This window comes from Gorilla gorilla, chromosome 20, assembly GCF_029281585.2.
Source record: "Gorilla gorilla gorilla isolate KB3781 chromosome 20, NHGRI_mGorGor1-v2.1_pri, whole genome shotgun sequence".
Classification (NCBI taxonomy): Eukaryota; Metazoa; Chordata; class Mammalia; order Primates; family Hominidae; genus Gorilla; species Gorilla gorilla.
Window position 1 is genome coordinate 63,952,196 of NC_073244.2, and position 26,788 is coordinate 63,978,983.

The following is a 26,788-nucleotide window of genomic DNA, read 5'->3' on the forward strand; positions in this document are numbered from 1 at the left end:
ATTATAGTTGATATGTCTGAACCAAAATGATATGGGAAGTTTGAGAATAAAAGGTTGGAGACAATATGCCACAGAGAGAGTAACCAAAGATAATCTGTTATAACTATATCTCAGACAAAACTGACCAGAAATCCTAAAGAATTAACAGAGAGAAAGAGAAACAATGCTCACTGAAAAGAGGTGAAATTTGGCTCTTCATTCATAGAAATACACCATATGTATACCCCTAACAACAGTCTTGAAATGTATACAGCAAAAAATAGAACCAAAAACAAGAAATAGAGAATTCAGACTAAAGACTTTAACAGACCTTTCCTAGTAACTGACAGAACAGACCATCAACAAACAAAATAAAATGTATAAATGAGAAAGAAATGCATCTTTTACCTGAGGAATGTGACTCCCTTTAAATTATCAGGTCTAGAGAGGCATTAAAATGTGACAGCAGTCTTTCTGATAGGGGTTCCCCTGAAAAAAAGAAAAAAGAAAAAATTTTAAAAACTAAAAAAAAATTTAATGTGACAATAGTCACATCTCATTTCCCCCTCGAGCTAAATAATTATCTCTTAAAGCCACTTGCTATGTAGGCTCTAGACTAACTCACACCGAGTAGCCATAAAATGCCATTCACTGGACATCGTAACTCATAAAACCCCATAGTTAACAATGTATAGCCAATTGTTAATTGATATTATTTCTGTAAACCAATGAGAATTCTTGCCAAACAACTTTATGTCAGCTCACGGTTTGTTCCCTTTTGACTTTAAAACCTGTTTCTAACAAAATCCTAACAGAGCACTTAACCAAGGCAACCTGAAAGTATTTTCCCAGGCAGCTGTCCTCATTTTGGCTCAAGTAAACTCTTTAAAATTGTATTTTGTGCAGTTTCCTCTTTTAGGCTGACATAAACGATATCATTTAGAAGAACTCGAATATATGTTTAAAATCAGATTTACTGAGATAAATTTTAACAGTTTTAAATAAATGCAAAGATGTACTATAAAGATGGGTTGGAAAACAAAGCATTTTAAAAATGTCAAGTCTCCCGAATCTACAGATTCAATGAAATCACAGTCACAATCCCAAACTGATAATGAAAAGTTTAAATAGCTATAAACTTTTTTTTAAAGTTTGAAAAAAAAGTTAGAAGACTTGCCATATCAGTTATGAGGACTTATAAAGCTACTTTAATTAGGACAGCACAATATTAGTACAATAACAGGCAAATTGGACAAAGGAACAGAATAAAATCCTTATAAGCAAAATTAAGCACATATAGAGACTCAATGACAATGATAGCACTACAGGGAAGTAGATAAAAGCTGTCTTTTCAATAAATGGAACTAAGGGCGCCGTGGCTCACGCCGGTAATCCTAGCACTTTGGGAGGCTGAGGAAGGTGTGGGGGAAAGAAAGAGAGATCAGACTGTTACTGTGTCTATATAGAAAGAGGAAGACATAAGAAACTCCATTTTAATCTGTACGAAGAAAAATTCCTCTGTCTTGAGATACTGTTAATCTGTAACCCTAGCCCCATCCCTGTGCTCAGAAACATGTGCTGTGTTGGCTCAAGGTTTAATGGATTTAGGGCTGTGCAGGATGTGCTTTGTTAAAATGTGTTTGCAGGCAGTATGCTTGGTAGAAGTCATCGCCATTCTCCAGTCTCAAGTACCCAGGGACACAATGCACTGCGGAAGGCCGCAGGGACCTCTGCCCAAGAAAGCCTGGGTATTGTCCAAGGTTTCCTCCCACTGAGACAGCCTGAGATATGGCCTCGTGGGAAGGGAAAGACCTGACCATCTCCCAGCCCAACACCCGTAAAGGGTCTGTGCTGAGGAGGATTAGTGAAAGAGGAAGGCCTCTTTACAGTTAAAATAAGAGAAAGCCATCTGTCTCCTGCTCCTCCCTGGGAATGGAATGTCCCGGTATAAAACCCAATCATACATGCTATTTACTAAGATAGGAGAAAACCACCTTATAACTAAAGGTGAGACATACCGGCGGCAATACTACTCTTTACTACACTAAGATGTTTGTGTAAAGTCAAACATAAATCTGGCCTATGTACACAACAAGGCACAGCACCTTTCCTTAAACTTATTTATAACACAGAGTCCTTTACTCACATGTTTTCCTACTGACCCTCTCCCCACCATTACCCTATAGTGCTGCCACACCCCCCTCACCAAGATGGTAAAAATAGTAATCAATAAATACTAACAAAACTCAGAGACCAGTGCCAGTGTGGGTCCTCCATATACTGAACACCAGTCCCCTGGGCCCACTTTTCTTCCTCTATACTTTCTCTCTGTGTCTTATTTCTTTTCTCAGTCTCTCATTTCCGCCTTGCAAAAAATACCCACAGGTGTGGAGGGGCAGGCCCCCTTCAGGCAGGTGGACCACTTGAGCCAGAGTTGGAGACCAGCCTGGCCATCATGGTGAAACCCCATCTCTACTAAAAATACAAAAATTAGCCAGGCAAGGTGGCACCTGCTGGTAATTCCAGCTACTCGGGAGGCCGTGGCACAAGAATCACTTGAGCCCAGAAGGCAGAGGTTGCAGTTGAGCCAAGCACGCCACTACACTCCAGCCTGGGCGACGAGAGCAAGACTGTATCTAAAAAAAAAAAAAAAAAAAAAAAATCAATAAATGGTACTGGGGATGGGGACAGAAAGTTAAAACCCCCCTCACAACATACACAAAAACCATTTTAGAATCAACTGTCAATTTCAATGGTAGAAACATATCAGTAAAGCTTTAAAGAACATTAATATAGGAGAATCTCTCAATGTTATTAGGGTATGGCCAGATATTTTAAAGAGGCCACATAAAGCACCCTATAAAGCAAACTATATCCTGCTAGGGGAACTGTAAGTGGTACAACCACTTTAGAAAACAGTTTGACATCTATTTAGACGGAGGTTATACACACCCTATGAAGCAGCAATTTTCCTCCGAGGTGCACATCTAGATATACATTTCTGCCTCCCCCATATGAGAGCACATATGAACCAAAAGACATTTACACAAATTTTCACAGGTGCATTATTCTTAATAATACAAGCTTTAGGTAATACAAATGTAATTAATAGAAAAAACTGCTGTATTTTACATAATGGAATGTGATAGAAAACCTATTATACCTTTGGTCCAGCCTGCAAGAATGCTTTTTACATTTTTGAAAGACTGTAAAACAAAAAGCAAATTAGCATATGCAAGAGACCATATGTAGCCTGCAAGCCCTAAAATATTTACTGTAAATTTGCCTGATCCTTGTCATTGAGCAAAGAAAATATACTCAGATGCAACAGGAAAGACCCTCACCAATAATGAGCAAAAGAAGGCTGACACAAAAAAAGAGTGATGTACAATTCCACTGATATACAGAGTTTAAAATAGGCAAAACTGTATTAACTACAATGATAAATAATGATTAATTATATAAAGAAAAGCCTAAAATACTTTTCGGTGTGAGGATGGAAAAAGGCTCACAGAACACCACTGGTGTGCTGACCATATTCTATTTCCTGACCTGGGCAATGACTGCTTATACATATATTGCCTCCATGATAATTAAATTGTACATTTAAAATATATAAATCTAGAAAAATTAACAAAGTAAAGGAAGAGATCAACCATACCAAACAATTTACCTCCAGGAAAGGTGTTAACTCCAGACAACACAACGGGTGAATTTTACAGGTGGGTAACAAAACAAGAACGTCCACTAACACCCTATTTTCCTACTTTGTACTGGAAAGTTGAGCCAATGCATTAAGATAAGAATGAATTATAAGCATTACAAAGTAAGACAGAAAATTAAGGTTATTTTCAGGCGATATCATCACGAACATGGAAAAAGAGATTCAAGAAATTACATATTTATAAAAGAAAATGCTCCCTCAAAAACTCCCAGGCAGATTTTCGCATACATAGTTGGCTAGAATTGCACCATACGCCTAAGCTCATTTCCATGTCAAACCTATCACTAGCAATGGCAATTGGAACCAGCAAGATTGGCTAAGACCAACCAGGCCTTACTAAGAAACTGGGATTTGGGTCGCCTTGCCACAGGGATGAATACTTCACGAAATGGAGATTCTGTTAAGAAAGTGTGAATATAAGGCGGGCAAGCAACACTCACTATATATTAAGAAGTGAAGGCCGGGCGCGGTGGCTCACGCCTGTAATCCCAGCACTTTGGAAGGCCAAGGTGGGCGGATCACCTGAGGTCAGGAGTTCGAGACCAACCTGCCCAACGTGGTAAAACCCTGTCTCTACTAAAAATACAAAAACTAGCCGGGCGTGGTGGCGTGCGCCTGTAATCCCAGCTACTCAGGAGGCTGAGGCAGGGGAATCGCTTGAACCCGGGAGGTGGAGACTGCAGTGAGCCGAGATCGCGCCATTGCACTCCAGCCTGGGAGACAAAAGTGAAACTCCGTCTCAAAAAATAAAAAAATAAATAAAAAATAAAAGAAGTGAATGCAGAGGTTGGCAACATTTTCGATTTTGCCGGCCACGAAGTCTCTGTCACAACAACTCAACCGCTGCCTTTGCAGCCATAGACAATATATAATCGGAGGGTATGACTGAACTTGACCCCCCGATCTGTAAATAGCCACCCTAAGGATCAGAAGAGTAGATATATGGTTTCGAACTAATGCTGGGGGCTGTGTCGCCTTTCGCCCCAGTAACCAAGCCTCGAACCTCAACCCAGGACCCAGGGCTCCAAAGTCTCGAAAGCTTCAGCCCTCACAAGCCTTTGTATCACAGACACTGGCCCCATGCCTCTTACTCATCCGAACCACGGACCAGACACTACAGCGATGGACATCCTCCCAGACTCCAACATCACTGAGTTCCAAATTAAATCCTGAACCCGAAGCAGACGCCGCATCGATCCTAATAGCCACCTCCATCCTTTACAAGCAGAGTGATCCATACCTTGACAGTTAGGACACGGTCGTTGATCACTACAGACCCTTAGTCATTGTACTCACACCAAAGGCACGCGGACCACAGACAGGGGGATCACAGACTCCCACCAGGTACCTCCCAAATGCCTATACCCCGGCGCTCCCCAGTCTTCCTGCCAAAAACTACGTGGTCCAGGGTACACCACGTCCTCAGATCTCCCAAACCTTCCACTGAGACAAAACCTGAACTAGGACAAAAAACTTTCAGGGACAAAACCACACACTGACCTCTATTTTCTCCAGATACACAAGAAGGGCCTCAACGTTACACTTCCGTAAACTGCTCCTACTTCTGGAATCCTCGCACGGGTTTATGGTCCACCTACGGCGGCCGAGGAGAACCTAAAATGTTTAAAAGAGCAAGGACAACCGCATTTACGGCATTTCCTACTCTGTAAAATGGCCGCGCCCATAGCCGTGGCTCCTGACGGCAGCCATGTTTGAAAATTGGACGCACAGAAGGCAGTGGCAGGTTTTTGAGCCAGCAGCCAGGGAAGAAGAGAAGTCACTGAAATCGCCTCGTTTCCTGGCACTTAAAGTCTTGCGAAAGGGGGCAGATTTTCAGAGACTCAGGCTTTATCAGGCAAATATGGGGCAAGCTAAATTGCCTTTAGCGCTTTTCCATCCACTTTGTTAAATTAAAAAAAAAAAGGTTTTGAAAAAGACAAGTAACAGTGCAGCCAGGTGTAGGTATCCCAGAGAATGAATTGGAAATGGAAAAGGTAACAGATCAGGTAGACAGGGAAAAGGCAACACATCAGGTAGGCAGACACCCACGGGAAAGGGTCTGGCGAAAAATAGCTTGCAGGAAGCGGTTTTTAAGAACAGAAAAATAGCAGGTATTCGGGGGGGCGGGTGGTGAAGAAAGAAAAAAATTATAATTTTTTTTGAGACGGAGTCTTGCTCTGTCGCCAGGCTGGAGTGCAGTGGCGAGATCTGGGCTCACTGCAACCTCTGCCTCCCTGGTTCAAGCGATTCTCCTGCCTTAGCTTCCCAAGTAGCTGGGACTACAGGCACGCGCCACCACGCCCAGCTAATTTTTGTATTTTTAGTAGAGACTGGGTTTCACCATGTTGGCCAAGATGGTCTCGACCTCCTGACCTCGTGATCTGCCTGTCTCGGCCTCCCAAAGTGCTGGGATTACAGGTGTGAGCCACCACGCCTGGCCTCGAAAAAATGATTATTATTTACAAAAAAGAAGAAGGAGGAGGAGGAAGAGGAGGAGGAGAAGGAAAAGAGAAAAGAGGAGAAAAGAAGAGAAAAGAGGAGAAAAGAAGAGAAAAGAGGAGAGGAGAGGAGAGAAAACAGATTTTGAGAATAAATTACGATGTGAGCCTGGCCACGACAGACTAAAGGAATTGGGCCTCCTAGAAAGGCCACTTTTAGTAAAGGTGCCAATGGGAAGAGCAGAACCAGAATTGAGAGTATAAAAATATTGTTAAGAGTTTTTGACAAAAGTGCCAAGACAATTCAATAAGGATAGTCTTTTCAACAAGCGGCACTGGGATAATTGGATATCCACATCCAGAAAAATGAGTTAAGACCCTCAAACCACACACAAAAGTTAACTCAAAATAGATCATAGATCTAAGTTTAAGAGAAAGTATAAAACTTAGAGAAGGAAAAGGGAGATAATCTTCATGGACGTGAGTTAATTCTGAGAGGTGAGTAAAGGATGACCCATAAAACGAAATAAAATGAATAAAGTGGACTTGATTTTTTTTTAAGTTTGTGCTTCTAAACACAACATTTAAGAAAGTGAAGTGGGGCACGGTGGCTCACACCTGTAATCCCAGCACTTTGGGAGGCCGAGGCAGGCGGATCATCTGAGGTCAGGAGTTCCAGACCAGTCTGGCCAACAAAGCGAAACCAGTCTCTACTAAAAATACAAAAATTACCCGGACGCGGTGGCGCGCGCCTGTGATCCCAGCTACTCGGGAGCCTGAGACAGGAGAATCGCTTGAATCCGGGAGGCGGAGGTTGCAGTACGCCGAGATCGCGCCACTGCACCCCAGCCTGGGCGACAGAGCAAGACTCCTCGGTAAAGACACCACTTCATCACCCTGAATTACTCTGATTTTTATGGGTACAATGAGAATAGTGGACGTACGAAGACAAAGTTTTTAAATAGAAACCTTCAGGACAGATGTGGACTTGAAAGACTGACAGGAAGTGTTTCCAGCATCCAGTTAGTCTCAAAGCAACCACTAACCTTCAACTGCACACCTCAAAGCCTCCAGCCTCATTACATTCTCAAACACAGACAAGCCCCGTCTTCCCCTAAATAAAATTGCCTTCAAATTCAATTTAAAACTCACCACAGAGGCACTCCTTTGACACTCCTCCTCCTAGACCTTTCGTTCACGCCACTCCTCTTCCTAGCTCGGGCTTCTCTGTATCTGAGCCCCGTATTAAATTGCAAATCTGAGCAAAAAACAGCATTCACTGAGACACACTTTCCCCAGTTTTCTATTACTGAGACTCATGAAAAGTGAACATACAGACCTCAAGCTCTGTCCGTGGGACCCTCAGTCATTAAACTCTTAAAACTAAGCCGTAACCTTTGACATCCCAAGGGTCCCTTTCTCACACCCATATTCCTCGGTGACTAAACTGAAATAAAACCCCTGAACACGGACATTCACATGCATTTCCACTTCATGGTCCCCACAAGCTCCCCATCCGGATTCACACGCAACATCAGGCTTTCAAGGCTACAGTAGCAGCTGCCAAAGGCTGAACACGTATCAGAACCTACTTCCGATTCTGGAATTCTGGTGCTGCAACCCATCCTTCGCCATCTCTAAGAACACCGAGAGACTGGGAGGCGGGCTTCCGGAGAGGGATATGGGACATTTCCCAAAGTCCAAGTTCTGGCTTTGAACATTTTATATGAGGTAACATAGCTGTTTTACCTCATAGAGCATATTATGTCATTTCTGATGGGAGTGACCGTAGATTATTAATGGAGTGATAGACACGCACATCAACAGAATAGAGTCAAGAAATGGACACAAGAACAGGCAACTGATTTTTACAAATGTTCAAAATGAATTTAATGGAAAGAGTACAGTGTTTTCAATACTGTTGAATCAACTGGGCAACCATAGGCTGAACTTTAAATTAACCCTTACCCTATATACAAAGATGAATTTAAATGGATATTGCTAAATATTAAAAAGCAAAACTGCCTGGGTGTGGTGTCTCACGCCTGTAATCCCAGCACTTTGGGAGGCTGAGGTGGCCGGATCACGAAGTCAGGAGATCGAGACCATCTTGGCCAACATGGTGAAACCCCGTCTCTACTAAAAATACAAAAATTAGCTGAGCATGCCGGTGCGTGCCTGTAATCCTAGCTGCTTGGGAGGCTGAGGCAGGAGAATCACCTGAACCCAGGAGGCGGAGGTTGCAGTGAGCCAAGATCATGCCATTGAACTCCAGCCTGGGTGAAAGAGTGAGACTCTGTCTCAAAAAAAAAAAAAAAAGAAGCAAAACTACATTATTTTGTCAAAGGTAGTAGAAAAAGAATTATCAATTACAGTAAGGAAGGAAAACTTAGATGTAATGCCAAAACCCCACAATCCATTAAAAAAAAAAAAAGACTGGGTGCAATGGCTCACGCCTGTAATCCCAGCACTTTGGGAGGCCATGGTGGACAGATCACCTGAGGTCAGGAGTTTGAGCCCAGTCTGGCCAACACAGTGAAACCCCAATCTCTACAAAAGTACAAAAATTAGTGGGACATGATGGCAGGTGCCTGTAATCCCAGCTACTCGGGAGGCTGAGGCAGAAGAATCACTTGAACCTGGGAGGCAGAGGTTGCAGTGAGCCGAGATCATGCCATTGCACTCCAGCGTGGGCAAGACAGCAAGACTCCATCTCAAAAAAAAAAAGTTGGACTTCATCATAATTAAAATCTTTTTCTCTGAGAAAAAAAGAGAAAGAACCACATCTATGGAAAAATATTTGCAAGTGATATAAAACCTTTATCCAGCTGGATAAAATCTTTATCCAGCATTAATAAACAACGCTCTAAGCAGCGCACAGTGGCAAATGCCTGCAGTCCCAGCTACTCTGGAGGCTGGGACAGAAAACTTCTCAAGACCAGGAGTTTGAGACTGTAGTGTGCTATAATGGTGCCTGTGAATAGCCACTGCACTCCAGCCTGAGCAACATAGTGAGACCTTGTCTCTTAAAAAAAAAAAAAAAAAGCCTTTAGGGAGGTGCAAATGGAAGGCCACATACAATTGGTATGTTTGTATTCATACCAATACACACACAATAGAATAGGTAAAATAAAACATTCCAGTCCTGCGTGGTGGCTCACGCCTGTAATCCCAGCACTTCAGGAGGCTGAGGCGGGTGGATCACAAGGTCAGGAGTTCGAGACCAGCCTGGCCAAGATGATGAAACCCCATCACTACTAAAAATACAAAAATTAGCCAGGCACAGTGGCAGGCGCCTGTAATCCCAGCTACTCAGGAGGCTGAAGCAGGAGAATCACTTGAACCCGGGAGGCAGAGGGTGCAGCAAGCCAAGATCGTGCCACTGCACTCTAGCCTGGTCAACAGAGCAAGACTACATCTCAAAACAAAACAATACAAAACAAAAAAAATACTGACAGCATCAAGTGGAAGAATGTGGAGCAACTGAACCTTTCTATATATTGCTGGTGAGCAATGAAACACCACTCTGGTTAGTATCTTACAAAGGTAAACATACACTTACCTTATGACCCATGAATCATACTCTGCAGTAATTATCCTAGAGAAGTAAAAAATTGTGCTCACACAAAGCCTGTGTGTACAAATGTTCATGGGATTTTTATTTGTAACAGTGAGAAAAACTGGGAACAAAACTAATGTCCTTCAGTGGGTGAATAAACAAATAGTGGTATATTCGTATCATAGATTATTAGTGGCCAATAAAACAGAACAATGATACGCAGAACAACTTAGATGGATTTCAGGTTAATTTGCTTTAGTTGAAATAGCCAATACCAAAAGGGTACATGCTGTATGATTCCATTTTTATAACATGCTACTAATGACAAAACTAAAGATGAAAAGATTTCTGATTGCCAAGGGTTAGGGCTGAGGAGAGGCTGTGACTATAAAAAAGTAGCATGAGGGAGTTTGCATTGATGCAACATTCTGAATCTCGATTACGGTGGTGGTGACATGAATCAATATATGTGTTAAGATTTCTTAAAGCTACATATAAAAAACAAACAAAAATGCATGCACGTTAAAACTGGTGATTTCCAAATAAATTCTGTAGTTAACAGTATTGTAACAATTTCACTTTCCTGTATTTGGTAACGAACTATGCTTATGTAAGTTGTTATCTTTGGAAGAAGCTGGGTTAAGGGCATTCAAGAACTCTGGAATATTTTGGTAAGATTTTGTGAATCTAAACTTATTTCAAAATAAAAACTTACAAAAACATCTTATTTATATTAATTTCATAACACCTGATGTTACTTATAAACTTAAACATATTCAAGTATGGTCAATTACACTTATGAATTGAATATACTGTATCCAGTTTCATTCCGAAGTACTTTAGTTATTCTGAAATAACACAAACTTAGAACCAAAGAAATGCAGGAGCTAATCATATAATAAAATGAGGCAGGCATAAAATACTCTGGTATTATATACAATATTAAATTTTAGTTCGTGATTAGAGGAAGTCACAATTTGAAATGTATAAAATCAGTGACAAGGCAACTACGAATATGGCTCAAGCTATCCTGTTCCCAAATGCACATGAGGCATATTATCTGTTAAGGTTAGAATTGTGACAGAAAGCTCTCATCCATCATTTTGCCAAGGCTTCTTTCCTTCATTAAATTCTCTGATGTTTTCCTAAAAGTCTTCTACATTGAATGTTTTCATAAGTTTTTTTCTGCATTATTTCCTAGCACATGATGAGGCAAAACATTTTACTGAAAACCCTGCCACATTCACTGCCAGAGGAAAGTATTTCTCCAGTGTGAACTCTCTCAATCTGTTGAGGTTTTATTTTGGGCAAAGACGTTCCTATAATTATTACATTTCCACGAATTGGTAGTTTATTCATGATCTATGATCACTTCTGAGGGGGTTTATCTTCCCACCAAAGGCTTTTATAGTCTGCCACATTCATAGGATTTTTCTCAGTATACAATTTTTAGACATAATGTCCTAAAATATTTTCTCAAATGTTTTGTACATGTTTTCTCTGACACAAAACATGAAGTAATTGATCACTAAATAAACAACCACGTAGTCTGCTTTCATGAAATTACTCTTCTTTGCAGATATCTTAAGGGCCTACATCTGCCAAGAGGCTTTCCCAAAATGACTACCTGTGAATTCTCTTGTGTTTAACAAGGATAGACAAGTGTGCAAAAGCTTTCCCACAATCACTACATCCATAGGGCCTCTCTCCTGTATGTTTTCTTTGATGAACATTGAGCCCTGATTTTGTAGTGAAGGCTTTCCCGCAGTCACTGCATTTGTACGGTTTCTCTCCTGTGTGAATTCTCTGATGTGTAATAAGATCATTTTTGCGCAAAGAGAATTTTCCACATTCAGTACATGCAAAGGAAGTCTTTCCTGTGTGAAATCGCTGATGTTGTATGAGGCATGTCTTCTTCCTGAAGGTTTTATCACATTCATTGCATTTGTATGGCTTCTCTCCAGTATGAGTTTGCTGATGTATACTGAGAGTACTCTTCATGGTGAAGCCCTTTCCACATTCATTGCATATATAAGGTTTCTCCCCAGTATGAGTTCGCTGATGTGCAATGAGCATGCTTTTCCCAGTTAAGCCTTTGCCACATTCACTGCATACATAGGGTTTCTCTCCTGTATGAGTGCGCCGATGTACATTGAGATGACTCTTCTCAGTGAAGCCTTTTCCACACTCATTGCAAATATAAGGTTTCTCTCCTGTATGAGTTCGTTGATGTCCCATTAGCCGGATCTTTGCTGGAAAGCCTTTTCCACACTCACCACATACATAGGGTTTTTCTCCAGTATGAGTTCGCTGATGCACAATAAGGCGGCTCTTCACAGTGAAGCCTTTTCCACAATCATTGCATATATATGGCTTCTCTGCAGTATGAGTTCGCTGATGTACAATGAGGTCACTCTTCATGGTGAAACCTTTTCGACATTCGGTGCATACATAGGGTTTCTCTCCAGTATGTGTTCGCTGATGTCTGATGAGTGGGCTCTTCAAAGCGAAGCCCTTTCCACACTCATTGCATTTATAAGGTTTCTCTCCAGTATGAGTTCGTTGATGTACCATGAGACAGTGCTTCATTGAAAAGCCTTTTCCACATTCACCACATGTATATAATTTCTCTTCTGTATGAGTTTGCTGATGTGTGATAAGACTGTTCTTCAAGGTGAAGCCTTTCCCACATTTATTGCATAAAAAGGGTTTCTCACCAGTATGAGTTCGATGATGTGCAATAAGACGCCTCTTCTCAATGAAGCCTTTTCCACATTCACTACATATATAAGGTTTTTCTCCTGTATGAGTTTTCTGATGTGTAGTGAGACTGAACTTTGTAGAGAAGGCCTTCCCACATACACTGCATCCATGGGGTTTCTCTCCTGTATGAGTTCGTTGATGATAAATGAGCCGACACTTCTTGATGAAGGCTTTCCCACATTGGCTACATGTGTAAGGTTTCTCTCCCATATGAGTTTTCTGATGTATATTGAGCTGTGATTTCTTGAGGAAGGTTTTGTCACATTCAGTGCATTCATAATGTTTCAGTTCTGTATGAGTTCTCTGATGGTCCATTAGCCTGGATTTTCTGGAGAAAGCTTTCCCACACATACTGCATACATGAGGTTTTTCTCCAGTGTGAACTCTCTGATGATCAATAAACTGAGACAACTTGAGGAAGGCTTTCCCACATTCACTGCATACATGGGCATTCTCTATGTTGTGAGTTCTCTGTTGCTTAATGAACTGGGACTTATTAATAGGTTTTGCAATTGCAGGAAACTTCATTTCAGTATAAAATTGTTTATGGTTAGCATGAAAAAGGGATTTCCCATCTCCATTAAACTCAGCAGAGTTCTTTAGGCCAGAGCTCCTTTTCTGGTTTTCAAAACTTAAATTTGATTTTAAAGGCTTTTCATGTAAGTCAAACGTATCACAATTTTGCTTCAGCAGGAAATGACCTTTGTTCTGATTAACAATATTTCCAAACATATTCTGTTCATGGCACTGTTTCACACTCTTCTGAATACTTTGATTTTGCAAGTGATGCTGCAGAGGATCATCAATTTTCCTGATTTCTAGGAAAGAAGAGAATAGTCAATCACTCCATCATCTTGTTTTGAAATAAACTATTTAAACTATCTTTTAAAACTGCCTTGGTGTGAGGTGACTCTTTAGTGAAAACCCTATTTTATGTATTTATTTATTTGTGAGCAATAAAGCTTTTTAATCACCTGGGTGCAGGCGGACTGAGTCTGAAAAAGGAGTCAGAAAAGGGTGATAAGGGGAGGGCAGTTTTATAGCATTTGGGTAGGTAGTGGAAAATTACAGCTAAAGGGGGTTGAAAACCCTATTTTAGTATAAAGGAAACTCCATGTATAAATATCCCTCATCTCTTACACATTGGGAGAGATGTGTAAGATTCCTTTTATCTCTTACACATAAAGGAAATTCCATGTATAAATATCCTTCATTTCTTACAAATAAAACACAATAATATAAACACACCTAAAAGTAAAAGCAACTGTACAAACAAGGCTAGATAATTCACAATGTATATAGATTTGGCTGCTTTCTAAATAGGTCTTTATACAATACACAGATAGTCAAATATAAACAGGTCACTTTTTGCAGGGAACCCCAAAATTTGGCAGGACACCAGACCATAGCAATTAGAGAAATATCAGACCACACAGGTTGATCCCAAATGACAAAGGCTGTATTAATTTATTCTACAAATATTTGCTGAATGACATCTATGTGTAAGTCACTATGCTCATGTTTGGGATATACAAACACCTTCCTTCTTTTTTTTTTTTTTTTTTTTGAGACAGGGTCTCTGTCACCAAGGCTGGAGTGCAGTGGCATAATCTCAGCTTACTTGCAACTATAACCTCTCCCTCCCAGGCTCAAGTGATCCTCCCACCTCAGCCTCTTGATTAGCTGGGACCACAGGCATGTGCCACCACACCCAGCTAATTTTTTGTATTTTTGGTAGAGATGGGTTTTTGCTGTGTTATCTAGGCTGGTCTTGAACTCACAAGCTCAAGAAGATCCACCTCCCTCCGCCTCCCAAAGTGCTGGGATTACAGACATGAGCCATTGCACTCAGCCAATTTTCACGAAGGTTTAATTTTAGTTAGGAAAAAATGAAATCAGAAGGAAGCAAAAAAATAAAGAAGGTAATTGCATTTTGTGAAATGTGGTTAATGGAACAATGGAGATATAAGAGGTGGAGAAAATCAAGATATAGTTAAAGAAATGACAAGGTTCACTAATAGGTTCAACGGGACGAGTGAAAGAGGGTTAATGGAAGTGAGGACTCAAAGATTATTCCAAAAATTATATGGTTTCAGGCTGGATACAGCGGCTCACACCTGTAGTCCCAGCACTTTGGGAGGACAAAGCGGGTAGATCACATGAGGCCAGGAGTTCAAGACCAGCCTGGCCAACATAGTGAAACCGTGTCTCTACTAAAAATACAAATATTAGGCATGATGGCACATGCCTGTAGTCCCGGCTACTTGGGAGGCTGAGGCACAAGAATCGCTTGAACCCAGGAGGTGGAGGTTGCAGTGAGCTGAAATCACACCACTGCACTCCAGCTGGGGTGACACAGCAAGACTCTGTCTCAAAAAAAAAAAACAAAAACAAAAAAACGCAGAACTATATGGCTTCAGCCATTGGATAGGAAGAAAAAACCTCGTGATGAAAATAGGAATATTACTATCTGGAATGAAGGGAAAAATTTAGCATGCCTTGTGAAACACATAAAGTTTAAGACGATTACCACATATCCAAGTACAAACATGAAGAAATTGGTTGAATATATAAATCTCGAAAAGGCCTTATCTGGAAACAGCAATGTAGATGACATCCAACATTTACAAATTATTCAAAGAAAGAGTACTGGATGAGACTTTAGTTGGAAACATGTAGAAAAAAAGAATGAAGGCACAGGGCCAGGGATCTTGTCAATCCAACATGTAGAGTTTGGGAATTCGTTAAGTCCACTGAAATGAACCATACGCTGACTATTATGATCAGGTGCACAAGTGGAGACCCAGGTGTACAAAACAAACATCTAAGAGTGGTAAGAATGTAATAGCCTCTTGAAAATTGCTAAAATAGATTTTAAGTGTTCTCACAAAAAAAGTAAGTATGTGAGGTAGTATATACGTTAATTTGTTCAATTTAGCCATTCCACAATGTACACATATTTCAAAACAACATGTTTTACATGATAAATATATGTATTTTTTATTTAGGAATTAAAAAGTAATCATGTCCTGGTGTGGTGGTTCATGTCTGTAATCCCAGCACTTTGGTAGGGTGAGGCAAAGAGGATCACTTGAGCCCAGAAATTTGAGACCAGCCTGGGCAACATAGTGAGACCTTTCTCTGTAAAAAATACAGAAATTAGCTGGGTGTGGTGGCATGTAGTCCCAGCTAGGCTAAAGTGGGAGGATCACTTGAGCCCAGGAGATTGAGGCTGCGGTGAGCCATGATTGTGCCACTGTACTCCAGCCTGGGTAACAGAGTAGAAAAATAAAGAAAAGAAATCATAAATTTAAAAAACAGAAGAATGTGAGATCCTCAGCATTTGATTTAAAGTGTCACATGCTGAGTGATTATCACATTCCCCAAACTTGCTATTCTTCTTCATTCTATGTACCACCATTAAACTAATTTTCCCAAAGCACAATCTCAAGTTTAGATGAAAGGTTCTATACTTAAGACTCCAACTAATGACCTAACTGGATCATACTATCCCATGTTGCTACAGAAAGAGGGAACAATGATTTCCAGCAAAGTGTTAACTCAGTAGGCCTGGGCTATTCCATCCCTACACATTCCAAAGAAAGAACTCGTCTTAACTGCCTTCTAAAAGATAACCTCTGAGCCCCTGGAATATTCTGCCTGCTAAGGGTATCTTTTAATGCCTGAGGCCTTGGGTCATATCAGATAGTTTATGCTAGCAATGTGATTTATGGTGGACACCTGGTTTTGCATGTCTCAGGCTTTGGGCCACATTCGTATTGTTTTGACTCTGGGGGGCTACAGACACTGGGCTTAGATGAGCTTCCCTAGTTGGCAACAACTTCACATGTGTTGACAAACACTGTTGCAGGGAAAATTCAGCACTTTGTGCAACTCCACTAGAACAGGAGAACTGAAAGCTTGCACCTAGTTTCTCCTGGATTCTTCTTTCTATACTTTTTATCTTTGATGATTTTAATTTGTATTATTTCACTGTCACAAACTGTAATCATGAGTGTAGCAGTTCCCTCTCCTCCCCATTCACGTCTACCTTCTACGTAGCAGGCAAAGTAATCTATCAAATAAATTAGTTATATCATGTCACTTCTCTACTCAAAACTCCCTACTGTGTTCTCAACTCATTTGGAATAAAATCAAGGTCATGAATGCCCTTGACAGGCAGTATGTGACCTCTGTACCAAAACTTCCAACTATGCCCCCACTGTTCTTATTTCCAGACAGTTTTGCTTTTGCTCACTCTACTCTATCCATTCAAGCTTCCTAGAAGTTCCTCAAACACACTCCAGGGTCATTTTTCAACTTCTCATTGTCTCACACCTGGAACACTCTTCATCCAGGGAGCCTACACATGTTCATCATCTATCTGCTCAAAGGCACCTTAACAAAGAGCTGTTCCCACCCTACAAGCACAGTGCCAACTCCTAACACTTACTGTTCCACCAGCTGCTTTAACTTTCCTTATAGCAATTTTTACTCCAAGATATGTTATTTATATATCTGCTTATTACTGGTTATATGGTTACTTCTAAGAGAACACAAGCATTGTGAAGAATAAGGACATGGTATATTTTTTCTTTCTTATTTGTACTGCTGATAGCGTTGGAATATAGTAGGCTATCAAAACACAAGTTTTGGGTGTGTGGTGGGGGCAGGGGGGTTTGTCACCCAGCCTGGAGTGCAGTAGCATGAACTTGGCTCATTGCAATGTCTGCCTCCAGGGTTCAGGCAATTCTCCCACCTCAGCCTCCTGAGTAGCTGGGATTATAGGCACATACCACCACACCCAGCTAATTTTTGTATTTTTAGTAGAAACGGGGTTTCACCATGTTGGCCAGGCTGGTCTCGAACTCCTGAACTCAAGTGATCCATCTGCCTTGGCCTCCCAAAATGCTGGGATTACAGGCATGAGCCACCGTGCCCAGCCCAAAACAGAAGTTTTAAAGGAAGGAATCATATGACAAGAAACATGATTAACTGGGACTAGGTGTCATCAAAATATGATAGAAAAGTAATTAATGTTATTTCTATATTCTAGCAATGAATAATCTGAAAATGTAATCAAGAAAACAATTCCATTAACTGCAGAAACAAAAAGAAAACTATACTTAGGAATATACTTAGCAAAGGAAGTACCAAATTTATATTCTGAAAGTGATAATGCATTGTCAAAAGAAGTCAAAGACCTAACAGGATATAAAACTGTCCAGTGTTCATGGATCAGAATACTTAATACGATGAAAATGGGAATGCTCCCCCAAATTGTTACACAGACTCAGTGCAGTACCTACCAAAATCCTAGCCACCCTTTTTGTAGAAATTTACAACTGATTCTAAACTTCAAATGGAAATTCAAAGGACTCAGAATAGTCAAAACAACCTTCAAAGCAAAGAACAAAGATGGAGGACTCCCACTTCCCAATTTCAAAACTTACTATAGAACCATAATCATCAAGACTATTTGAGAATATATATTTATACATAGTATATGTTCCAAAATTGATTGTGGTATGGTTACACAACTAGGTGAATAGATTAAAAACCACTGGCTTGTACACCTTAAATGGGTGAAATCATGTGATATGTGCATTGTATCTCAATAACAGTTTACAAATATGATGAAAAAAGCAAAAGCTATACAGAAATGAATGCAGTCAAAACATCTAACATGAATTAAAGAAAGTTCAGAATTAGCAAAACTATGAAGGAAGTAATTTGCAGCAGGCATAAATGTGTGATGGTTTAGGCTAGAAATAATATATGATATTAAAAGATCTTTTCTAATTAATCAAAACATTATCTTAAAGTAGAGAACTTTAAGAGAGTTCAGCATGTAGAAAACACTTAAGGTAATGCCAGAATTTAAGATGTGCAGTAATGAAGGAGACCCTGGATTTAAACAGGACAGCCTGCAGCACGATTCACAACAGCAAAGACATGGAATCGACCTAGGTGCCCATGAATGGTGAACTGGATAACTGTGGTATATATACACCATGGAATACTACAAAGCCATAAAAAAGAACTAAAGCATGTCATTTGCAGCAACATGGATGCAGCTGGACGCCATTACCCTAGGTGAAATAACTCAGAAACAGAAAACCAAATACTGTGTATTCTCACTTGTAGGCAAGAGCTAAACATTGGGAACACAGGGACATCAAGACAGGAACAACAGACACTGGGGACTCCAAGAGGAAGAAGGGAGGAAGGCAAGGGTTGAAAAACCACCTATTTGGTACTATGTTCACTACTTGGGTGACAGGATTGAGCTCCTAGTGAATCCTCGGCATCAGGCAATATATCCACGAGACAAACCTGCATATGCACCTCCTGATGCACCTCCTGAATCTAAAATAAAAACATAAAAGATAAAATAAAATTAAAAAAATAAAATTAAATAAGGATAGCCAAAAGCATTATTCTTAGAGGGAAGATGATTCTTGTTCCTCATACACAAAATGGGAAGTTACAGGCTAGTTGTCATGAAGACAAGTAAAATACATGGAAATAAAGTATACATTAGATAATATTAAGGCAGAAGTTAATTTGGTAGTCTCTTCCAGAGAATGAAGAGTTAACTCATGGGAATGAAAAAAACTTTTAAAAGTTATGAGAACAGTAAAGAAAATGGAAGAAGGATGGGCTGGGCACGGAGGCTGACGCTGTAATCCCAGCACTTTGAGAGGCCAAGGCTGACAGATTACTTGAGCCAAGGAGTTCAAGACCAGCCTAGGCAAGATGACAAAACCCCACCTCTATAAGAAATACAAAAATCAGCTGAGCATGGTGATGTGTGCCTGTAGTCCCAGCCACTTAAGAGGCTGAGGTGGGAGGATCGCTTGAGCCGAGGAGGTCGAGGCTGCAGTGAGCCTAGGTGACAGATGAGACCTTCTTTCCAAAAAAAAAAGTATGGAGAAACTCAGGATTCAGTATAGGAGGAATAAGAGAACTTAAGAAACACATAAATGCCAATTAGAGACCAGGTTATCATGGGCACAGCATCCAGAGTGGAGAAAATGAGGGAAAATAATGATTCCCAGAGTGGGAATAATGAAGGAAAATTATTATTTTCCTACTAGGGCAGGAAGATGCAGTAGTCAGAAAAAAGTAATGAGTTCAAAGGTCTCTCTTTCCGGAGAGGCCTGGAAAATGGAATTTCATAGCAAGAGAGGTAATACACAAGCAGAGACACTGTGACAGTGGACGAGAAAAGGCAGATTTGAAAATCCTAAGAAGATAATTATGTAGACAAAAACAAGATGTGCATAAAATAAACAAAGATGAAATCTCAAGGAAAAAAAAGTGGGGGCCGGGCGCAGTGGCTCAAGCCTGTAATCTCAGCACTTTGGGAGGCCAAGGTGGGCAGATCACGAGGTCAAGAGATCAAGACCATCCTGGCCAATATGGTGAAACCCCATTTCTACTAAAAATACAAAAATTAGCTGGGCGTGGTGGTACGCACCTGTAGTCCCAGTTACTCAGGAGGCTGAGGCAGGAGAATCCCTTGAACCCGGGAGGCGGAGGTTGCAGTGAGCCAAGATTGGGCTACTGCACTCCAGCCTGGTGACAGAGCAAGACTCCATCTCAAAAAAAAAAAAAAAAAAAGAAAAGAAAGTGGGGCATATTTTCCATACTACAACAAAAAAGAGCTCTTCCCTGGGAAGAAGGAGTCATGGAGGGGCTGTTGCTGTGTCCTCAGATGCCCTCACTGCTTTGACGCCGGCTCTGTGTGGGCAGAACATGGTGTCTGTGGCTGTCCACCTGGCTGCTCCTCTCACTCACCAGAACAGATTCGAGAGTAGATTTCATCTTCTGTTGTGCAAGTTTCTTCTTCTCGTTCCAATTTGGAGAGTGCATCTGGTTTGCTGGCTTGATACCCTGTTCATGGGAAATGACAGAAGATTTAGACAAATCAAACAGGGCTGGCGATATTGAAAAAGGAGAGTTACATTTTAAGAACTACACAAGTATCAGATCTGTAACAAGAAGGTAGATTATAATCTCTTGTGTGGGGCAAGAGAATGATGTGAGAATCTACCACTTCAGAGTACTGCAGGTAAGCAGCTGAGAAAGGAAGGCCACTGACTGGGCACCATCTGAGTGACACAGGGCAGCTGTCCTCACCCACTGCCACCAGGTTGCGGTAGTTCTCCAACATCACGTCCCGGTACAGGTCCTTCTGAGCAGGGCTCAGGAACTGCCACTCCTCCCAGGTGAAGTCCACAGCCACATCCTCCAGTGTTAGGGATTCCTGTAATAACACACTTCTGTTTAATGAAGTGATATTCTTTTGGTGATAGGAAAAGAATGTCAAAGAAGTCATTCTGCTCATTTTCACCACATAGGAAGCTGATGGGATTTTTTCTTAGTACATTTTGACAGAATAAGAATCCTAGTAAAATATTCTGTAACTGTGTGGTCATCCATTCATTCAACAATGTTGAAAAGTCAAAGAAATGTCTGTAATACACAGCTATCCAATCCTCTTGCTAATGAAAGAACATCTATAACATATAGCATCTATTTCCCAATACCAAACTAGTCATAAGTATATGCCAGTTACAAGTAGATGAATAATTCAGATTCTTAAATTCACTATGAGCTTTCAGGCCAATATCAAACTCTGTAATGAAGACATGGCAGATGCTAGTATCACAAGACAATGCATTCTAAATAACTATGGTTAATATAGTTAACCATATTATTATTTTATTCTGAATGAAATAAAAGAGACTATATAAAACATGTATAAAGCACAAAGATTATTAGATGATTAAACAAATCTGTTTTTTTGCTTGCTTGTTTTTTTTTTTTTTTTGAGATGGAGTCTCGCTCTGTTGCCCAGGCTGGAGTGCAGTGGCACAATCTCGGCTCACTGCAACTTCTGCCTCCCGGGTTCAAGCAATTCTCCTGCCTCAGCCTCCCTAGTAGCTGGGATTACAGGCGCACGCCACCACACCTGGCTAATTTTTGTATTTTTAGTAGAGATGAGGTTTCACCACGTTGGCCAGGCTGGTCTCACACTCCTGACCTCAGGTGATCCACCCGCCTTGGCCTTCCAAAGTGCTGGGATTACAGGTGTGAGCCACGGCGCCTGGCCATGATTAAGCAAATTTTGAAAAAAAAAATCCTTAGAATATATATGCAGACACATGTATGCACACAGACAAATTCATATATATGTGTATGTTATTAGACAGCGTTAATAACATTAAATACAATGAAGAAACAGCTAAAAGAAATCTACTTTTGCATTTGTGAGAAGGCTACAGTTAAGAACACCACCTACCATAACACCTCCATGAAGAACTATCAAAGATGTATTTGAGCCTCAGAATTATAAGCCATGAAACATTAACATCCCTCAAGAAACTGGTCTGCTTTCTCACAGTTGATATAACTTATCATGTTTCTCTTGTATAGCTTGTGAGAGATACTAGAGGCAAGTTTACAGCAAATGTAACCTACGGGGTCCCACACAGTCACAAATTCCAACATGAATCATGTAGTATGAATCCTATGAATAATATATCCCTGATCCTTCTTTGCCCAGATTTCTCCAGGTCCTGATATTTCCAATTTATACTTTTCTGATTAATTACCCTGATTTTTACAGGACTTTAAAAATACATTGGAGAATAAAGGAAAGAATAAAACAAACCAAAAGTCACCTGGGCCTGCATCATTGTCTCCTAAATTTGGGAAATGACTGCTAACTTGGACGTTCTGTATTTGTCTCTTCTGAATCAGCTCTAAATTTCTGTTCAAAAACTTCAATCTCCAATCAAGGATGTCCCCAGAAATGATGACACCCAAGTCTTGGAAACTCCGCCTCCTTCCTTCACTTGATTTCTCTTGTTCTCAGCACCTGTGGGCTGAAGAGCAAATTACTCTGAGTGGTACATTCTTTTCAGGCCCAGATGTTGTCACTGTTCCTATATGCTCACCTTAAATCAAGGCCCCCAAATATCTATCTCTTCTTTTATTTAGTGCTCCAGAAGCTTTTATATCTGGGCTAGTAAAATATAACATTCTGAATATATGGGAGGTACAGCGCCCTTCTATATAAAGTTGACGTGGTATGACTATTGCTAGTAAGTGAAAGAGAATGTGGGAAAAAGAATCATCACAAAGTGATGCCCAGCAGCAGGGCAATCCTCAGGCAGACCAGTTTTAGAAAGGAGGTCACATAGACAGTTAAGATGCACACATTTTTTCTTTAAAACCATGTGTACCCATCTACCTTTTCAGAGGTCTTTTTACATTCTAGGATACTGTAATCTGAGAACACTGTCCTAAGCAAATAATAAGCACTATCTTATTTAAATTATTCATTACCATCCACATCTTTAACTTTTTTTCTTTTTTTTTGAGACTGAGTCTCACTCACTCTGTTGCCCAGGCTGGAGTGAGTAAGACTCCAGTGGCGTGATCTCTGTTCACTGCAACCTCCATCTCCTGGGTTCAAGCGATTCTCCTGCTTCAGCCGCCTGAGAAGCTGGGATTACAGGTGCACGCCACATGCGCGGCTAATTTTTGTACTTTTAGTAGAAACGGGGTTTCACCATGTTGGCCAGGCTGGTCTTGAACTCCTGAGCTCAAGTGATCCACCCGTCTTAGCCTCCCAAAGTGCTGGGACTACAGGCATGAGCCACTGCACCCAGCCGCCATCCACATCTTGATACTTGCAAAGTATTCTAAGTATAAATGTATAAAGGATACTCAGCAAAAATATCTTTGAGGAATTACATATTACAGCAAATCCTAACGGATATTCTTCAAGCAAAAGAAAGATGACTCCAGTGTAAGCAGAGGAGCAAGGTCTGAAGAGGAACAAAATGGTAAGTAATTAATAAAGCCTAAATCAGTATTGACTGGAAAAATAATACTGATAATAATATATCAGGAAGTTTTAATATATATAGTGTTAAAATATTCCATAAGAACATATAGGCCAGGTGTGCTGGCTCACGCCTGTAATCCCAACACTTTGGGAGGCCGAGGCGGGCAGATCACGAGGTCAGGAGTTCGAGATCAGCCTGACCAACATGGTGAAACCCCGTCTCTACTAAAAATACAAAAATTAGCTGGGCATGGTAGCGCGTGCCTATAATCCCAGCTACTCAGGAGGCTGAGGCAGGAGAATTGCTTGAACCCGGGAGGCGGAGGGTGCAGTGAGCCAAGATTGTGCCATTGCACTCCAGCCTGGGTGTCAGAGTGAGATTCTGTCTCAAAAAAAAAAAAAAAAAAAAAATCCAAAAAAGAAAGAACATATAAAGTAGGAGGATAGCAAATGAAAACGTATTTTAAGATATCTGCATAGTAGAAGAGTATAAAATACTAATTACCATAACATTAACAAATAAGTTTATATGTTGTTCGTAATCAATAGTGTCAGCAATAAAACTAATTTTTAAAAAATTATTTCCATGTTAAAAGAGAGGTCTATGGTTTCCGTGGCAGCTACTCAACTCTACTGTTGTAGCTCAAAAATGCCCATATACAAAAAAATAGACAAATGATTATGGCCAGGTCCCAACAAAACTTTATTAACAGAAACAGGTGCTGGGAGATTTAGTCCATGGGCTCTAGTTGCCCAACTGTGAATTAGTGCAGAAAAGCCATATGGTCACCTAAATCAAGAGTCAGTAATATAGTATCCAGAACCTGGACCACCTGTTTTGTAAATAAAGTCTTATAGGAACACAGCTACATGCATTCCATGACATCTCGTCTCAGACTATTATCACATTACAATGGCAGAGTTGAGAATTTGGGTCTAGAATGTCACTCAGTAGAATGCAGTATAAAAAAATAATCAAAGATGACTTTTGAATATAAGGGGCAAATTATCAGTATTTGCCTAATATGTCTGTATTCCTTTAGTCAGGTGGCTGGATACAAAATTTAAATAGAAAAATCCTATATCCTCCTAAAGCATATACAGATCGAGTCAGTATTAAGAGCAGAACCTTTCTTGGGAATAATTTAACATTCTATTGAAAATTGCCAGTAAAGGTATACCTGGTAACCCAAAACCCCATTCCTAAAACTTTCTTAGAAGGTAATATTGGCAAAAGTGTGCTATCTGACCGGTCATTTTTAGTTTCTTCACTTGATTTTTCATAGGGAAAACACAGGTTTACAACAGAAAAATATTAGCATCCTACATTTAAAATAAAATTGCTGATGGTAGTTCAGTAATATAAGTTTACGGCTTTAAATGTTTTCATTAATAGAAAAAAGAGAAACCAGGTGGGAGGAAGGGAGAGAAAAAAATGAATACAAATACAAATTTTACAAAAGACAAAACCAAAAATAATCCTCAGAGATAATCGTGAGGAAAAGATGTTTAACTCCTCTTTTGGCCAACAAGTGAAGCGACACAAGTTATGCCAATCACACAATGAGCAAGAAGCAGAATCAGGGCTGAAAATCCACTTTTGTTTCACTTCAAAATCCACTTTTACTCTACTTTATACCGAACCAAAATTATCTGTAAATCAGATGCCTCCCTATTAAGTAAATAAATAAAGCAATTAAAGGACTATTAGTAGAATTCTAGTTAATCATATACAGAATTATTTAGAGGAATGGTACTTATGTCTGTAACTTACTTTGAAATTTACCAAAATCGACAACAAATAAGGAATGATTCACAAACAGAGGAATGGATGAATACTTAGAAAACCAGTAGAGCTGATCTAATACAATGTTAATGGTAAAAGCTAGGTGGTAGGCATATTGGTATTAACATTAAACTTCTTTCGATATTTCCATAGGTTCAAAAATTTTCACAAAATAATATGTTAGGCAGAGAGAAAAATATTGTAATACTAAGAATTAAGATGACCAAATATAAAATAAATATTTAAAATTAATTTATCTTTTGTTATACATTATAAGGAAAGGGGAGTCAGAAAGCAATACACTGCAATAAAAGTAATAGTCTAGATTGAAGATTAAAGGCAGGAAAAACAAAATTCATGGATAAATGGATAATCATAAAATGTTCCTAAAAATGATACCTAAACATTTTAAAACATTTCACTTCTATCCAAACGTACGCATAAACTTAATGTGAATGCACTTATAGTACCACGGCTCAAACAGTAAAAACAACTTCTAAATGTTTATTACATAATATAAAGCGAAAAAGATAATAGTACCATTTACATAATTTATCTGAATTATGAATATTAAGCACATAACATACACGTCTAAAATTGAAATATTCTGAAAATTTGACAAAGGTTATCTTTGAGTAACCGAGCTTACCATGGCAGAGATGTTAACTTACTTGTGTCAGAAAGAACCTGAAAAGAAATATCCAAGAGGATACGCTGGAAACTTGCAGGACAAAGGGTAGAAGCCGCATCTTAAATATAAAACATACTACTTTTAGGTATGCTAGATGATTGATGTCGCCAAAAACTTCCATTTCTGAGGATTCAAGACCAAGGGGTGATGGAAGGTGCCAAAGGGGATTTAAAAACCAGTCGTGGAGAAGGGTCTTGGGCAGAAGGGGAATGCTAATGAGCATCAATTCTGTTCCAGCAGCCAGGGCTGGGGCTAACCCGTCACCTGCCATGGTTCCCAGGCCTCCAGAGCTGCAGCCCACATCGGAATCTGTGGCGCTACCACCACCGCCACCCGGATTAATTTCAAAACCTGGATCAGAAACCTCCGTACCTTAACCCCCAAGACAGTTCCTCAATCATTTAGTCCCAAACAAAACCTGAACCATAAACCGATTCGCTGACAAAACAAACCCTCCAGTTCGCAATCACTGAGCCCCGCCAAAGGACAACACCAAAGACACCAGAATGTGACTTGGGCACTCAGTAGCTGATCTCTAGAGATCTTTAACCACAAACTACACGAGGACCCTGTGACTGGTCCCAGAGGTACCCCGATCACACACACACACACCCTATCACGGACCTCTTATAGTTCCCCTGCGATAGGAATCGGACCCACGCTAAGCTCCTGAAAGAATTCCACTGGCGTCGCCAAACGCTGGCGCCGACAGATACCAGTCCATCACCACTGTCCACGAACACGCCCAGCCACGGACAGAATTTCCTCCCCCGTCACCACAGCGACCACCCAGTGACTGAACTTACTTCCCAGAACTTGGTGGGCTCTGGCCTCATCTCTCGGCCTCCTCAGTGCCTTACGGCGACTACCCAGGGTCGGAGGCGTTCCCAGCGTTTGCGCAGATGCAAGATGGCCGCGCCCTCGTCGCCTTGGCTCCATGGGGGCCGCCATCTTTGAGTATCTGACGTACACAAGGCAAAGGGC

The 26,788-nt window shown here is 40.4% G+C and overlaps 2 protein-coding genes across 34 annotated transcripts in view; both read right to left on the reverse strand.

Moving 5' to 3' along the window:
- LOC101138952 (zinc finger protein 350) overlaps window positions 1–5,301 on the reverse strand; it is a 22,373-nt gene extending 17,072 nt beyond the window's left edge. For 4 of the 19 annotated variants that reach the window (XM_055370337.2, XM_055370320.2, XM_055370331.2 and 1 more), the window contains exons 1-3: window positions 5,204–5,289; window positions 2,221–2,615; window positions 388–468 (exon numbers count right to left, since the gene is read on the reverse strand). The gene's annotated coding sequence lies outside the window, so the exon portion shown is untranslated. Of the gene's footprint in view, window positions 1–387; window positions 469–2,220; window positions 2,616–3,142; window positions 3,186–5,203 lie in introns of all 19 variants that reach the window. The other 15 variants (XM_019016435.3, XM_019016432.3, XM_055370329.1 and 12 more) reach the window with 9 other exon arrangements.
- A 2,702-nt stretch (window positions 5,302–8,003) lies between these two features.
- On the reverse strand, window positions 8,004–26,702 carry ZNF615 (zinc finger protein 615). Of its 15 annotated transcripts, XM_055370305.2 has the most exons (8): window positions 26,611–26,637; window positions 25,785–25,800; window positions 22,875–23,181; window positions 22,156–22,359; window positions 20,609–20,735; window positions 20,267–20,362; window positions 18,800–18,832; window positions 8,004–13,281 (listed from the first exon to the last, which is right to left on the reverse strand). In XM_055370305.2, the coding sequence occupies exons 4-8, from the start codon at window positions 22,168–22,170 to the stop codon at window positions 11,324–11,326; spliced, it is 2,229 nt and encodes a 742-aa protein (XP_055226280.1). In that variant the 5' UTR covers window positions 22,171–22,359; window positions 22,875–23,181; window positions 25,785–25,800; window positions 26,611–26,637; the 3' UTR covers window positions 8,004–11,323. The 15 variants fall into 15 exon arrangements, with proteins under 15 accessions (XP_055226280.1, XP_055226279.1, XP_055226281.1 ...); XM_055370304.2 differs by lacking the exon at window positions 25,785–25,800 and having other exon boundaries at window positions 26,611–26,685; XM_055370306.2 differs by lacking the exon at window positions 22,875–23,181 and having other exon boundaries at window positions 26,611–26,651.
- Between the last annotated feature and the right edge of the window lie 86 nt (window positions 26,703–26,788).